This window comes from Thermobia domestica, chromosome 11 (genome assembly GCF_964235325.1).
Source record: "Thermobia domestica chromosome 11, izTheDome1.hap1.1, whole genome shotgun sequence".
NCBI classification, from domain to species: Eukaryota; Metazoa; Arthropoda; class Insecta; order Zygentoma; family Lepismatidae; genus Thermobia; species Thermobia domestica.
The window spans coordinates 69,173,539-69,190,423 of record NC_137464.1 but is presented as its reverse complement, the minus strand read 5'-3'; the positions used below and the strand labels follow the sequence as shown (position 1 = coordinate 69,190,423).

Here is a 16,885-nt window from a genome sequence, read left to right as displayed (position 1 = left end):
CAGGGCTACTCCAGAGGAAGGCCAAAGTTTATGGTAGGGATTTCAGAAGGGAATTTTCCCGACATTCTCCCAACTTTCCGTGTTCAAGTACGTTATGGGCCCCAATACATAGCACCTCTGGAAAGCTTGTTTCATGCTGAAGAGAATGAACTATTAACCATGACTTTACAACGAACAGTGTTAATGCAATAGCTATTTCACTGCGAGTCTACGGTTTTCTTTATATTAACAGGGTTTAATGGGTCCCAGGGACTTACTCCGTTGTCCATGCCACCTAATTTTTTGTGCATGAACATATATTTGTTATGTTTATCGAATGGACTATGTTTGATTCGGATGATACGTTCATGTCCCTTCCTTGTCAGTTCAAATTCTACATTTCATTTAGACTTTCTTGTCTAAATTCAAGTGGAAATATGTTGACTCTTAGCCTTTTAATGGCCAAGAGTAGATTTCTCCCGTTGTGTATATAAAGCCATTACAAAAGACTTCGTTATAGCTATTACATAGTATCTCAAAACATTCTGAATAATAAGAAATCCAAAACTAATTCTCTGACTCGTTATTCCTACTTGTATCTTATGGAGGTACGTATTTGCTGAAAAGAGTGCCTCATATTTGTGTGTTAAGTGCTGCAAATAGAAATCTTATAAGTTGAAACTTGAGCTGTTAAGTGAACTCAAGATCTGATCTTTAAGAAGACTGTCTGGGACTTCCCAAGCGACTTATCCCACATCCTGAAAACTGAAGATCATGATATTCTTACTTGTAAAACAATGGCTTGATGGGCCTAGCGATTATATCAGAAATTCGACTTTTTAAAATCATTCCACTTTTTTTTAATTTAGAAAAGTTTTCACCAATAAAAGCATTGAAGAAGAAGAAGAAGAACTCTCTATCAGATCTGCAACTTGGCAGGGTAATTCGCGCCTTTGACATGGGAGACCCGGGTTCGATTCCCGGCGGGAGCTCATGTGGTTCGGATTCCACGTTAATCAGTAGGTCCACGTCTCATATAGCCTCGCTGCTGAACGAGACGTTAAACTCAAAATCAACTCAACTCAGTTACTTCTTCAGCGACTTATTTTGCATGCTGGAAACTAAGAACATGGTATTTTTCTTATTTGTAAAACAATGGCTTGATGGGCCTATGCATTATCTCAGAAAATAAACTTCGTTTAAAAATTAGCTTTCGCTAGATTTCAAATGTGAAATTTAGACCAATTTGTATCGATACTTTGAATTAAATACAGCTTTTTAATTGCATTAATTTAACCAGGAAAGCAATCTATATGTATTAATCGAATTCTGATAACCCGTTTAAACAAGCCATTTTTTATTCTTTTTTTCCTAGAACGATGTAAGTACTCATTCACATGAAGTAAACAATTAAAATTCTAATTAAAATAACGCAGGTGACCATTTGGCAGAAACTTTTAAGTAAGAAGTTGTCCAAAAGGTTCAGTGTCTTCTCCAGCCATGGAGAAAAGTCCTATTCAAGTGTGTTAAATACAAACGTGATTGAATTATAGTTTTAATCCTAAAACTTCATTTTTCGGTCATGTGTAACTGTTACGTTTAATTAGACTCCATTCGATTCATTATAATTACCTGTTTTAGAAGCGCATACATATTGGGCCTTATGCAGAGTAGTTTTGACGAATGATTAGCGCCATACTAAAGGCCTAACTACTGCTGGAAACATACGTTAGTGGAACTCAAGTGCTTACTTACATCAACTCGTTTTCAGTATATCTTTTTTCATTGTTTTTGTTATTTCACTCATTAAGATTAAAGTATGATGTGGTTACTTTATGTAAAGTTTCAGTATCAGAGGAATATGGTGGATATTTTGAAATGATGTTAGTTAATGGTGCTTGCACAGCACAATAGCCTTCTGTAAACACCATACAGCTGAAGAATATCTTGTAAGTTGAAATAAAAATTACTTTTAAGAAGAAAAGTACCGTGTAATAGGAAGAAAGGTTTCCTATAATTATTGTTCTTGTTTTTAAGGGAAAGGAGAGAACATATGGGACCACATGTTACATATGTATCCTAACAAGACAGTGGATGGTCGCAACGGAGATGTAGCAGCTGATTCTTATCATTTATACAGAGAAGACGTCAAACTGCTTAAGGAGCTAGGGGTTAGTTCACAATCAGTATACGTATATTTTTCAGTATTGTATCCTAAATTCTAGCATTATATTTAGTTTAAAAGCTTTTCAAATGGATAAATGATGATAGAATATATTCCTCAAAATATATATCAAATTGCTGGATCTGAAAGGCAACAGAGATATTTTATCATTATTCTTTAAATTAAATTAAGCTCTATACAATTCTTTAGTTTAATATTATTTGCAAGAAAAGAATTCTTTCTGGTAAGCTAGCATGTGTGGTATTTACATAACTTCTATTATCTGAAAATTGTATGGAAAATGATATCAGATTATAGTGATCATGAACTGTATCATATTCGAAGTGAATCTCCTATGGTGCACCCCAATTCTGTTATTTTGGACAAGATGCTTAGCTACAAATGCCATACGTACTCTTCACCTTGAATTCAAACTTTCTGTATTTTTTTAAAATAATGATATGTCAGGAGATATCTACCGAATGATTTTCTCACTCTGCTTTTTGCTGTAAACAATTTAGGGAAACAAGAAGTCATTAGTAGTGTTTATTACATAGATTATACAAAACATTAATTGTATAATTTTGCTCATACTCGCTGTGTTTTTATTAGATTATAATGGTTTTTATTTTGAATCTTCTATCTTTGTTCTTCTTCTTTTTTGTTCTTTACATTTCCAAATTATGCTATGTATGAGTACAGTACATATAGAAAGTCTTATAAGACGGGAATGTCCGTCTGTTTGCCCGTTGAAAGGAATCAGAATGAAAACAATGTGAGACGGAGAGAAACTGTTTTCTGATATGCGTTCTTCGTGGCCTGAAAAGAGGTTCCACTTCCTATCTTATCCTTCTAGTCCAACCAGAAGTAGTAGAAATTACTATCTCCGATTTCACAATTGATCCTTATAGAGAAAGAACGTTAAAGGATAGGAAGAAAGTTTTTTTTTTTTAATTCTAAATGTGTATTCAGTAGCTATTCCAGAATCATAAAACATCTCCCTTAACCTGCTGAACCTGAAAGTGATAGATATGTAGTACTACCTACGGTTTCAGTATTGACTCCATGCAGAAAAGTTTCGAGGGTGGATTTGAAAGTTCGTAGCCTGACTAGGAAAGAAGTACTTCATGTTTGTATACATTAGCTGCGTAGCTATATCCAGTAGCTTGGTAGTCAGTCTAAAATTTCACTTCTATTGTTTCAGGTGAGAAATTTATAAGGCACTAAGTAAGCGGAAATGATAGAAATTTGTGATATGGAAAAAAATGAGCATCGGGCTGTCATTAAGTACCTGCATTAAAAAAAAAGCTTAACACCACAGGAAATTCATATGGACATTGTAGAAACACTAGGAAACTTCGCGTTCTCGTATTCCATGGTGAAAAATTGGGCAGCAGAATTTAAGTATTCCAGAAACAACACTGAAGATAAATCTAGCATTGGCAGGTCTTCAACGTCGACCACTATAGAAAATGTCAGTAAAATTTATGACCTGATTTTGAATGAGCGCAAAATCAAAACCCGAGTGATAGCTGAGACTGTGAATATTTCCTATGACCGTGCACAAAACATTATCGTAAACGAATTAGGGTTTTCTGAGGTTTCCGCGAGATGAGTACCCAAGTTGATTTCAGTTGAACATAAAGCAATCGACTCACCCTTTCCTGTAATTGTTCGGATTTGTTTGGAAGTGATCTGCAAATGTTTATTGGCAGATTTGTGATTATGGACGAGACATGGATACACCATCGTACACTGGAATCAAAACAACAATCGAAGTAATTGAAACGATCTGGAACTCCTGCCCCAAAAAAAGCCTAACAAGTTTTGTCAGGAAACAAGGTTATGGCATCAATTTTTTGGGATGCTAGGGGCATTGTTCTTGATTGATTTCTTGGAAAAGGGAGAGACTGTCAATTCTGAATACTACTGAACCCTCCTACGATGCTGCGAAGAGAAGTATTGTTGCCACAGGACAATGTGCGTGTTCACAAGTCCCCTGCATCCATGACAGAAATTCATTCCCGTGGGCTTGAACTGTTTCAACACGCTCTATTTGCCTGATCTAGCTCCCTCGAACTTTAACTTGTTTAGAAAAAGTTTTGCGGGGTCATCTATTTTCTTCGAGTGCAGAGGTGAAAAGTGCTGTACTGGGATATTTTGCAAGGCCCGAGGAGTCACTTTTTAAAAGTAGTATAGAAAATTTACCGGAGAATTGGTGTAAATGTGTCTCAGTCAAAGGGGATTACGTGGAAAAATAAAATATAACTTATCCAAATGTTTTCTAATTTTGTAGGTCAGATTACGAACTTTCCAATCCACCCTCAATCCGTATATATACAGGGTGTCTCAAAATTACCCTGACATAGGGTAACTCTATTATTATCAGAGTTATAACAAAATGTAAGAGGGGAAACCGTCTCCAAATATGATATTTTCAATCTAACGTGAAAGATATTTTTTTAATCGGACGAGCCGTTTGGGCTGTATATTCTTTATGCGCCTAATGTTAAATGAAAATGTAACGTTGCCATTTACCTGAACCGCAACATAAGTGAATGAATTTAGTGTCTTTTACGCTAACATGTCGATGGTCAGCCAACATTTCTAACTAACTGCATTCAGTTATGTTGTGAGTCCAGGTAAATGGCAACGTTGTATTTTCATTTAACATTGGGTGCATAAAGAGGGTACAGACCAAACAGCTCGTCCGATAAAAAAAAAATCCCTCACTTTAGATTGAAAATATCATATTTCGAGATGTTTTTTCTCTTACATTTTGTTGTAACTCTGAAAATAACAGTTACCCTATGTCAGGGGACTTTTGAGATACCCAAAATATATTCAGCATTCCAATTTTATATTTCATCTTTTCTCTTATCCACGTTTTGAAATCGAAACTGATGAATCTACTACTTTTAGTCAGACTTTTGAACTTGTGTAGTTTGGGAGTCTCAATTCAATATCCTTAATATCCTCATATCAATATCAATATCCTCCTTGCTCACAATTCACTGACAACAGAACTTGCGTCGTAAGCGTTTGATTACCAGCTGGACAGCTGCTGTAATCCAGCTCTTGTGGAGGCCAGATAATGTGGTGGGGAACGCTTTGTATTGTAAGGGTTGATCTTGTGTAATGATCTTTGCTCCCGTATAATACATCAAATACAAGCCTCGGTAATGATTCGTACCTCAAGTTATACATTTACATTTTTTATTCGGGAAAATTATATAGAAGTAATTAAGCTTAATCAAATATAACTGAACTAGGAACTTTTGCATAAAATATAGCCAAAAATATAATAGATTCTGTCGTTCATAACCTTGTCGAACAAAACTTTTAGTTAGCGTAGATCAAGTGTGATTATATCTGACCAGTTGTGGAAACGTTCAAGCAATGACGTACAGAAGTATCGATTTAAAAGGACGTAACAATTTCGTTTCACAGTACTCAGTCCATGCAGTTTCATGGTTGTACTGGAATTTTGTTACAGGAGAAAGTAAAACTATTGTGTTACCAACAATTTGAAAAATCAATGCTACGTATTATCAATGTTTTGACATATTTTCAACAACGAAATTCCCACACTGTGTTGGACACCAACTGGGTTGGAACTGCAAGACGACAAGGTATCTAGTCAGACAACCAAATCATATCTGGTATTCTACAGAAGGATAGAAGCCAAGACCGGAATTCGTTCTTTTTCTTCACCGAAAGAAGTAAAGTGTCTCGGCACCAGTTGAACGGACTACTGTGAATTTGGACTTTCGAAATTTACAGTAAGGTGCCCACAGTCTTTGAGTTCTGGAAAGCGTCCCAACACCAATGAAATAAAATATCCCTTTTACACCTGCAAAGACGTCTTCTCAATGGAAGTTCCGCTGTCGGGTAACTATCACGAGTGCTGGTCGTCACATTGAATACAGCATTGTAACCTCTGCTATTTTTTATAAACAGAAAAAGTAACACGATTTGACTATAGTTAGTAGGTTAGATTAGATTAGGTTTATGCTATGAAGTGAGAGATCCAAAAAATATTTCTACTTTCTTTGTTGTCTACGATTTGCTTAATAGAGTATTCTAAGATATTATTGTCCATGTGCAGTCAAAACCGATTGATTGCAAACTTTCTGTATCAATATCTATTGTAGTTAAATAATGGCATCTTAATACTCCTATTTATTTTATTTTATTATTTTATTTTATTTTATTTTATTTTATTTTATTATTATTATTATTATTATTTTTTTTGTGCAAGATCAAACCGGCAAGCAGCTCTGTTGTTTATTGGGGATTTTCTCGTACACTTTCATGTTTCGCAATTTTCCAGTTTTCAAACAATTTGACGCAATCACTAATCTATTGTCATTTAATTCTTTTGGTTAAACAAGACTTATCTTCAAAAGAGTTAAATGTCCCATTTAAGATATAAGAAAACAATTTAGATAGATATTGACTGAGAAACTCAGGAAAAATGTGGGACTTGCCTACAAACTGCCATAAATTGTGATGAAATGGACATTTTTCTTTTTTCTTTTCTTTCTTTTTTCTTTTTTTTTCTTTTCTTTTCTTTTTTTTTTTGATAAAACAATTTAACTATGCTTTTACTTTCAGAAAATTCATTAGCGGGTGACTTCGAGCTGTCTTCTAACAAAAACAAAAAATGTAGCCGTACTACTATTCTGTAATGAACGTATTACGAAATACACGTATATGGCAAGTGCTGAGAGAAATAGAAAAAAAATTTAGTCCGAACTAATTTAATTATGTTTCTATGAATTTTTGTAAAGCTTAAAGTTGGCAAACGTCATACTATTATTTCTAATTAATTCATCTCTCCTTATAAAACAAAAGAGACCTAAGAGAAACTAAATTTGGTTTTTAAAACCTATTTTAACAAATATATATTCTGCCTATTTCAGGTCCACTTTTATCGTTTCTCGTTGTCTTGGTCAAGAATTCTACCATCAGGGGATACAGACAACATTAATCAACCAGGGATTGACTATTACAATAATTTAATTAATGAGTTACTGGACAATGGGATAAAACCATTTGTAAGTATTTAGCATTTTATTTGTCATATACAATGTGTTAAGATAATACACAGACAAACTGGAGGTGGTAATAGTAGAAAAAATGTCCAAATGAATATCGGTCAAAAGCGACATTATTTCCACGTGGAGTGAAGGGGGAAAGATGTCACTGTCTCGGGCCAAAAGATTACACGGAATGTAAAATGACATATTACGAATGATGGCGAGCGATTGCTGTGCAAAAGGGGTTCCTAGGGACAGAAGTAGAATCCACATATGTATCTCTCATCTGTAGATTAGATATCCTCATATCGCGACGACCACTTCGTTCTCATCCATATGTCATTGCATTTGACTCTCTGTGTAATTTCCTTTTATCCGATAGCGATATCTTTCAGCGTTTATGAAAATTTACCATGATTCCAGCCCTTAACCTGGTTTTCAATGCATCTTCTCTTGCCGCCTTTGACTCATTTTCAGTATTTTGTTTCCTAATTTCATGCTTACTATTACCTTCTTCAGTTTGTCTGTGTATTAACTTACCATTCTGTATTTTCTTGGTATGCGAGTTAAATACAAAATTACCTTATAGAAATATATATACAAATATGGATTTGTAATTCAAACGCTCGGTGCTATTTCAAAGACAAGAAAAAAGAATAAAGGACCCCTTTCATCCCACTTTAAATTTTCTCCTTGATTCGTTACGGAAAGATAGATTATTTACGGATGGGAAGTCAACTTTACAGAAAGTACTTAAAACAGATATGGTTTAGACACAAGACATTTTCAGGAAGGAATATTTTATTAGAGAGGGAGATATAGTTGTTATGTGTTGTCGTTTCTTAGGGAAATGGCAAATATCGAACCCCAGAAAATAGTATGGCATGACAAGACATGGGTCAATGCTAACTACTCAAATAGTAAATGTTGGACTGACTCGATACTTAAAAGTACAATGCCTGTCCCAATTCGTAAAGGAGGAAGATTGATTTTGTTACATTTTAAGCACATGTGAAGGCTTCTTCTTCTGTTTAGATCACGTAAGACAACAGACAATAGGTATTTTTGAGACGAGACGAGAAAACTATTTCTAGTCTCGTCTCGCCTCGTGAGCAACACTATTTCTCTTCAAACTTCAAAATTTGGTTGGCTATGGGCCCGTCACGAAAGATAAACTATATCGAAAATGATTAAATAAAACAGTTAACTATTTTTTTTAAGTATAACAATAAACCAAATCCAGTAAATCATTTGTTGTTGATAATATTCTGTTCTGATGCCCGTCTTCCACTTATTTTAAAGAAAAAGAAAATCATTTCGTTGCCTGTTAGTAAAATAATTTGTATTCGAAGTATATAGAAGCAGTAACTTGCTATATTTTGCGAAAACCACTGTGTAATTAGCCTATCTTTGTAAAAGTTTAATAAAAGTTTAATTAAAACACTTATTGGTGTTCGATTCAGGATTAGAAGATTGCAAAGTTTCTCCGTTAGGGGAATAAAAATATTGAAATTGCATAAGTTTCGAAGTTGATGCAATTTCGAAGTAAAAATAGTTTTAATATAGGCTATACTTTACTTTTCTTGTACAATATCAATATTACAAGCACTATTATTATTATTTGAAAACCATACGCTGCTCTTATATTTTTACGATTATGAAATTATGACTTGTTAAACGTCCTAATTTATCGCCCGAGCTGCTGTGTTGTTGCAGAGCGTTTAGCAACAGCATCTACAATTAGAGGTCTCCACGGGCTCGAGCCCACGAAGCATATATCACTTCAGGGCCGGTCTCGGTGCGTGAATTTTTAAATATGCAACCATATTTCTCGGGAATTTTCGGACCTAACTTTGTAAATACTGTACAGCGATATATATTGCACCCTTCTTTCTGGAGAACTTTTAAAGTACAACTGCAAAATTAAATCTCTAATTGTAAATAAAAATACAAATTTGCATTAATTATTAAGTTTATGTAATTCGGGCTTATTTTGGGCTCATTTGATTATCACACGAGCTCGGACCTAAATGCTACAACATATTGAGGACTTGGGTCGGGACTCAGATTGTAAATTCACGGGTCAGGCCTGGCCGGGTCGGGTTCAGGGTAAAAATTCAGGCCCGTGCAGACCTCTATTTTCAATACCCTAATCGCTCTACCCTATTGTCAGAAGCCAGCTCTTGTGAAGATAATAACATCTTGGTCTTCATATAGGAGTTAAATGTTTCAATTCAATGTAACAATTATCGCTTCTTTCCTTTCCCTCTTTTTACCACACTATCTTTTATCATGCCTTTCAGGACACAGTATCTTCTCAGACAATGTCCAGAATCAGTTTTTCTTCTTTTTAAGGAGTTTGTTTGGAAGCAACTTGATTGCACACACTCCAGATCCCTAGTTGGATACAAATCTCTGTTGGCCTTTTTCAACACAGATGTTTGTCCAATGTTTCCACAATGGTAGCTTTAAGATATGTGCGCAAACAAGGTTTTTTCTTCAGACCAGAGATGCGTGGATCAATGAAATGAAAACTTGACCATGACCTACTGGTCCAACGTGACCCGCAACCCACTATAACCCACCACGCACCCTGACCCACTCTGACTCACCACTGACCATGACCCATCATAATCCACTACCCACCATGACCCACTCTGATTCAGCACCTACCGTTAGCCTCCATAACCCACCCTGATCCACTCCAACGACCCACCAAAACCATCGTCATAAACATCTCGGTTCTTTGCATTCGGTTCGCTTATCTAGTACTGTGTTTATACTTCAGATTGTAGTTCTTTATGACATGTATTGCTAAAAGTACTATAAGGTCATTTTTAGTGTTGTTATTACAGCCCGAATTTACGGGCATATGGAAAATGCATGTTTATAGTATCATGCAGAAACGTATGGAAAATACTTATTTTCGACGGGCTTGTAAGGAATCGTTTGGAACGCATATGTTGGCGCATATAAGTGCATATTTTGAGTGAATTTTGATGTGCATGTATATTTCATAAAACTTCGCAGGATACTGCATATTTACGAACTTTGTTGCTGCATACTAGCATATTACAGAGTATATCACAAGAAATTAGGGTATATTTAAAGTGAACTGAATCACTTCGTAAACACAAATGAAGGATAAAATTTGTATAGAATAATATAATGAAGTGTCGTATCCTAAATTAGACCTGACTTGTTTTGCACATGATCTTCATCGCGTAGAAGAAACAATCAGATGCCAATATCTAGAAGTAGACGCTCTTGTCAAGTATTTGGTGAAAAATGTTCCGCTACCTCCGCAACCAGTTTTAACCCGGTGGGGCTCGTGGGTAGAAGCTGTGTCGTATTATGATAAAAAAAAGAAAAGAAAAGAAAAGAAAAGAAAAGAAAAAAGAAAGAAAGAAAATCAAATGAAGACAGTTATAAACCCACTAAATCCCGATGAAGCAGCCACTATTTATGTGTCTCAAAAATGTTTCTCTACAAGTGGCACTGAGAACAAAATTAGGTACATAATAACCACTTCTCGCGAATATCTGAAATTATCAGGCAGTTGGAATGCTGTAACAAAGCTTTGAAGGATTCACTCTCCGTGTTGGGTGAATTATCGCAGACTTTGTGAAGTGAAGCTCACAGAATTGCGAAAATAGCGTCGTATAAGCTTTGCCAAGTATTAGGCAAAAATCCTGCGTACAAAACAATCTGTGACATAACAAATATACTTAATGGTGAAAACATAGAACTGGAAGAGGACCTAACAAAGGAAGATATTTGGCGGTTTTTATATGCACCAGTGACTTCTGGTGATGTAGAAAGGAACTTTTCAATCTACAAAACGTTTCTCACTGATAAACGCAGAGAGTTTACAGAAGAAAATTTAAGGAAGACATTCATAGTTCAGGAAACATATGTCATTAAGATGACATTTTTTATATATATAAGAAATTGAAATTGTATTTTCTTAGTGTTTATTTCAGTGCATATGTTAGAATTTTTAATGTATATTTTAGTGCATATTTGTGATATTTTTCGTGCATATTTGCATGCATATCTCGGGGATTGTTTGTGCATGGAAATCCGGGCTCTAGTTATTATTAATAATTATCTGCAACATATTTTAGGCATAATCATTAGCTGAAAGTTCAATCTCGAGAGAATGTCAAATTCCACTTTTATCATGTTTCTGTCTTCAGAGTTGCTATTCACATAGACACACAATTTAGTCGATTTCTCGAATCTCAAGATTGATCTATCAGCTACCAGGAATTGAACCCGGATCGCTCGTACGAAAGACAAGAACTTAAATATTTGTTTACGAAGATTCACCAAAGGAAAATTTATCATAAAAATAACACAAAAGAGAAAGAAAAGAAGAAGTAGGTAAAGAAAAGATGGAAATTGTCTTCAATTTCAGCTAATCGATACTTATACCATGTTACTTAATGTTTAATTTTAGATCACTCTTTATCATTGGGACCTTCCTCAGAAGCTACAAGATCTCGGCGGCTGGACAAATCCAGTAACAGCAGAATATTTTGCAGAGTACGCAAGAATAGCTTTCCGAGAGTTTGGAGATCGGGTATGTATCACATTTTATTCGAATCAATTCTTCAGAATGCCTTTAATCAAAGGATTGAGACCCAAGAGAAATACACCCTCTTTTCACAAAAACACAGTAATCGAATTCCAAAGTGGAAGCTCTTATAGCAAATATAAGACACTTAAAATGTTTCTGAGATTTCAAGGAAAATGTTCGTCAGCATACGTGATTCTTTCATGTGGTGCAATCAAACCTTTCTCTGAAATTGAATGAGTCGTTTAACAAACCCGATTTGTAAATAAATAATTAAATAAAAACTACGAGGGAAATCTAGTAATGTCAAGAGAAAATCGATGTTTGTGGTGTACACCTAAGAAGAAAGTCTCCAGTATAGATACTGAAATCTCAGAAACAGGGAGAAAAATACGAAAAAGCAAACATAGTTGTTTTTTTTTTTTTTCAATGTACCGAAAACATAGTCTACTTTTATGTCAAGTCGGGTTTTTCAAATGATTCAATTGTATTCAAGAATAAATCTATACTCCTATTCTCATTTCACTATATAACCTGCCGTCAAACAAACAGCCGGAGGTTGGAGTCACACACACACACACACACACACATATATATATATATATATATATATATATATATATATATATATATATATGTGTGTGTGTGTGTGTGTGTGTGTGTGTGTGTGTATGTGTGTGTGTGTGTGTATGTGTGTGTGTGTGTCAACACTAAGGCCTCCCCCAAACAAAAATCCTGGCTACGCTACTGCCCTTACCTCTTTTAATCATTGCCGACTCTCATTTATCGTCTTTGTTTTCTTACTCCGGGACTCTTCGTCGTGCAAGAATTCACTGCTGGCTGCTGGTTTTGGAGGTGACCTGAACACCTGTGATACCGGTGTTCGTAATTGCATGGCACATTTGCATCTTTACGCTCGTCATCGAAATCGGAATCATCCTGATACGTACTGTCTGTGCACATGACGTCAAATTCCAGGGTCCTAACAGTATCCACTACTTCCTTATCGCTAGACAGGATTTCCTCTATCTCCTTGAAAACAGCCTCTTCTTTTTCATTCATCGGTCGATCAGTTATTCCGAATCTCTTAAGGGGGCAGGCTATTAAATATTTTTGAAAAAACTAATATTTTTTCTTTTGCCCGTTTTTCGTAAGTGGAAAGAGGTAATAAAATGTAACTTACCACAATAATAGATAATGTTATTCTACACCCGGAATATTTTCAGTGTTGCCATCCATAGAAATTACAGTGTAACCAGAATTTGAATTACTCAAAAACCTAGGTAAAGACAGCGACTAGATAAATGAACTCAACGGTAATTGATGACTTATCATGCTCTGTATGCAGGCCCGTGCTGGCCCACCGGGACACCGGGACGTGTCCCGGTGCGCCCTCCGAAATATCACAGTATAAATAAAGGTACAAGTTTTTAGTAATAAATTCTTACAGTTTTATTGGTAAAGAACCCGTGAAAGGTGCAGTGCGCCCTTTACATTAGGCGCCCTACGAAACATCACATTATAGATAAGTGGTTTTAGTTATCCTGTACACCAGCTTTGTTTAATAAATTCAAATACTGACTGGTAGTACAGAACCTATGAAGAATACAAGGCGCCATTTACATAAGATGCCGTGCGAAATATCATATTATTTTTATTTTATTTTATTCTTCTGTATTTCAGTTTTGTATTATAAATTCATACAGTTGCTATTGGCAGAGAACAGATAAAGAGTATAATCACTTACAGAAATATAAAGTTATATAGCTATAAAACAAAACAATGTCATACATCAGGAATAGTTCGGATAGTCATATGTACGATGCATTTATGTAATACTACACTGACACTAGTCTCTAATTTACGATTTTTACGGCATCGAAGTTCTCACAGTCTTAATATGCATCCATATATCCGAGTATATTGATTGTTCCTGTGTGTTTTAAAGCGGTGTTCGGATAATCAGTACCTGTTGTATTTCTGAAATGTAGCCGTATTAATTTCCGTAAAATGTGGTCTTCCTGTCACCACGGCACGACGTGTCCTCAGGTTGTGGATCGAGGAAAAGGCCTCTGAGATATAGAGGTTAGCTGCAAATATATTGAGTAAGCAGTCGCGGACAGACAAGGGGTGATAATCCAGCTTGAGAATTTGGTGTGAGGCTAACAACCTCATCCTGTACAAAAAAAAAAAAAAAAGTTCAGATGAGAGGGAAATGGAGCAGTCAAGTCGGAAAATTTTACGTTCTTTTACGAACAACAAACTAAAAATTACCAACTAGAAACAGGGCTTTCCGTTCACAAACGAATACGTAATATCAGCAATTACATAGGTTGAATTTGTTAATGATAGATTTTCTTTCACTTCTCTTAAGGGTCGGAGGTGTAATATTGTTTTAAATGCACATGCCCCAACAGAAAATAAGGATGGCGATTTAAAAAATTCAGTTTTTACAAAAGAATAGAATGGGTATTTGATCATCTCCTGCAATACCCTATGAAAATTCTGTTAGGCTGTTTCAATGCGAAGGTAGGACCAGAGGGTATTTTCAAACTGATTATAAGGAATAAATGTTTGCATAAGGAAGGTTGTGACAACGGGGTTAGACTCGTGAACTGTGCAATATCCAAAAACCTTACCGTGAAGATTATAAAATTCCAACATCGCGACATTCATAAATATACTTGGACTTCATCAGATGGAAAAACACATATTCAAACTGATCATGTTTTAGTAGACAGAAAAGAACAGCCTAGCACAACTGATGTTCGGTCGTTCAGAGGAGTTGATTGTGATAGTAAGAGAGAGACTATCGTGGAATAAAGGAAATATTCAATATCTGAAAACGGAGCAGTATATTTTTTTTTAAATAAAGGAGAGTCAGGTGAGAGGGAAGCCAGATTGAAGTGTCGAATAGATTCTCGGTTTTAGAAGGTTCGGAGTGCACTAGTGTTCAAGATACTTGGTTAAAATTAGAGATAACATTAAAATTTCAGCAAAAGAAATATTGGTATAACCGCTACCAGGTTATAGAAGGATTTTTTGTGGACACTCTGTATATTTCGTAAAGACAGTGATTATTATTTTCAATTTGTACTTTATTCTGCAACGCACATAAGTTCTTTCTTTGGTGGGAATTGCTTCTTTCCCACACAATTGGACAAAGAAGTCTTTCATCGTTTTCTCATATATATATTTAAAACATTGCTTTTGCTGAGAACATTTCAGTTAGTGACTAACCATTTCAGTGTTTCTCCCTGACTTATTATATGCACAGTATATATTCTGCAGTTGTTTGGAACTGAATTAAGTGCTTTCGTTAGTCGCTTATGGAAACATTACAATACATTAGAGAAATACGGGCTGACCAGATGTCCCAGTAGCCAAAGTGGCACCAGCCTCACAATTTTCGTAGCCCGTTATCTGTACTTTCTCACGCCAGTGTTATCGCCGTGTCTAGTGCATTATAGGCAGTTGACTAAAATTAACATAAATTGTTTTCCGTATTCTGTTTGTATGTGCATACAGGTGAGTTAACGGAGTGATTTTTGAAATGAACTGCCAACACTTTCAGTTAACCATTGCAACCCGTAGCTTGAGCTTGGATGCTCGGGGAGTTTGACTCCAGGTCTGGATGCCGTAACTACGCGCATCGCGTCGAGCTTCAGATACGACTTGTAGTGAAGGGGCACAAGCTATTTAGCCGGTGAAGGACGATTTCTTACGGCTAGCCCCAACTAGTGAAATCCCAGGTCCGCAGACCTTGTGCGTTTAAAAAGTTATATACGCGCCCTCCAATATCAGTTTTTTACTGTGGAGACCTTCTTTTTGTTTTTATTTACTGAAGATTTACCTCTACGTTTTAGGACGGTTCAGCGTAACAACTGGATTCATCGTGGGACAATCCAGACAACTTTTCCCTAGTGCTAATTCCCCAAGTGTGTCAATGGTGTGAGGGAAGCATTTACAGTGATATTTACAGTGATATCTGAATCATAATTATATATATATATATATATATATATATATATATATATATATATATATATATATATATATAAAGGGCTATATTGCCTGAAAAGGGCAAAGTGTGATTTCAGCGACGAAAATTATTATATTTACCCAGTGTTCAGTGTTGTATCCATTCCTCTTCGCTATTTCTTTTCAAAAATAGTGTTCTAATAAATAAGTATAGTGTCATTTAATTCAGTGTGTTTTCGTTGTTTGTATGAGTGGTGTTTGTGTGCGTTATGGTCTGGATGACCGTCTGATCGTCCGTGAGGTTTTCGAGACGAGACACCCGAACCTCTCGGCGCCTAATGCTCATATTATTGAGACCAACGAGCTTTTTGGAGACAGTTTGTAATCTTCTTGGAGAGGTCCTTCACCATCCTGTCCAGGTAAGTTAAAGTATCAGGAAGATACGTATTGGTAGTACCACGAGCCAAGGACAGCGAACAGAACTACAGTTGATTACAAATAAATGTCCGCCCGAACAGCGAAACGACCTCCGGTCGGTTACAAATAAATGGACGCCCGAACAGCGACTCGACACCCAGGCGGTTACATTGGAGCACGCAGAAATACGTAGGAACAAACCATGGTTCAACCAGGAATGTACTAAAGTAGCAGAGAAGAGAAAACAGAAGAAACTGCGTTGACTACAAAATCCGAACGAAATAACTACATAAAATTTCATTGTCATCTGGCAGAAAACTTCTAAAACTTTTAGAATAAAGAAACGCAACTTTTGAAAGTTAAAATTAATTAACTTGAAAATAATAGTGAAAACAAAAACATTCGGGACGTGTATAAATGCGTCAAAGAACTTAAGAAAGGCTATCAACTTCGTGCTTATATATTAAAGAAACCTAAAGGGACAGTTCTCACTGATACGGATAGCATCTTAAATAGATGGAAAGATTTCTTTGACGATTTGCTTAACACTAGCCAAAAACTAATGCGCGTGGAGAAAGTGAAATGCATGCAGCATAATCGTATATTCCAGAACCTAACCAGACAGAAATAGAAATCGCTATTTAAAAAAATGAAACACACATCTCCGGGTGTAGACGAAATTCTGGTTGACTTAATTTTAGCTGGAGGGGAAAAATTGTAGAG

General features: G+C 35.7%; 1 protein-coding gene across 1 annotated transcript in view; it reads left to right on the top strand.

Annotated features, from left to right (window-relative positions):
• Positions 1-16,885, top strand: part of LOC145664155 (myrosinase 1-like) — an 80,871-nt gene that overhangs the window by 20,359 nt on the left and 43,627 nt on the right. The window contains exons 2-4 of the mRNA XM_081730557.1: positions 2,017-2,150; positions 7,069-7,203; positions 11,648-11,770. Of these exons, the coding sequence (XP_081586683.1) occupies positions 2,017-2,150; positions 7,069-7,203; positions 11,648-11,770 (392 nt within the window). The remainder of the gene's footprint in view (positions 1-2,016; positions 2,151-7,068; positions 7,204-11,647; positions 11,771-16,885) is intronic.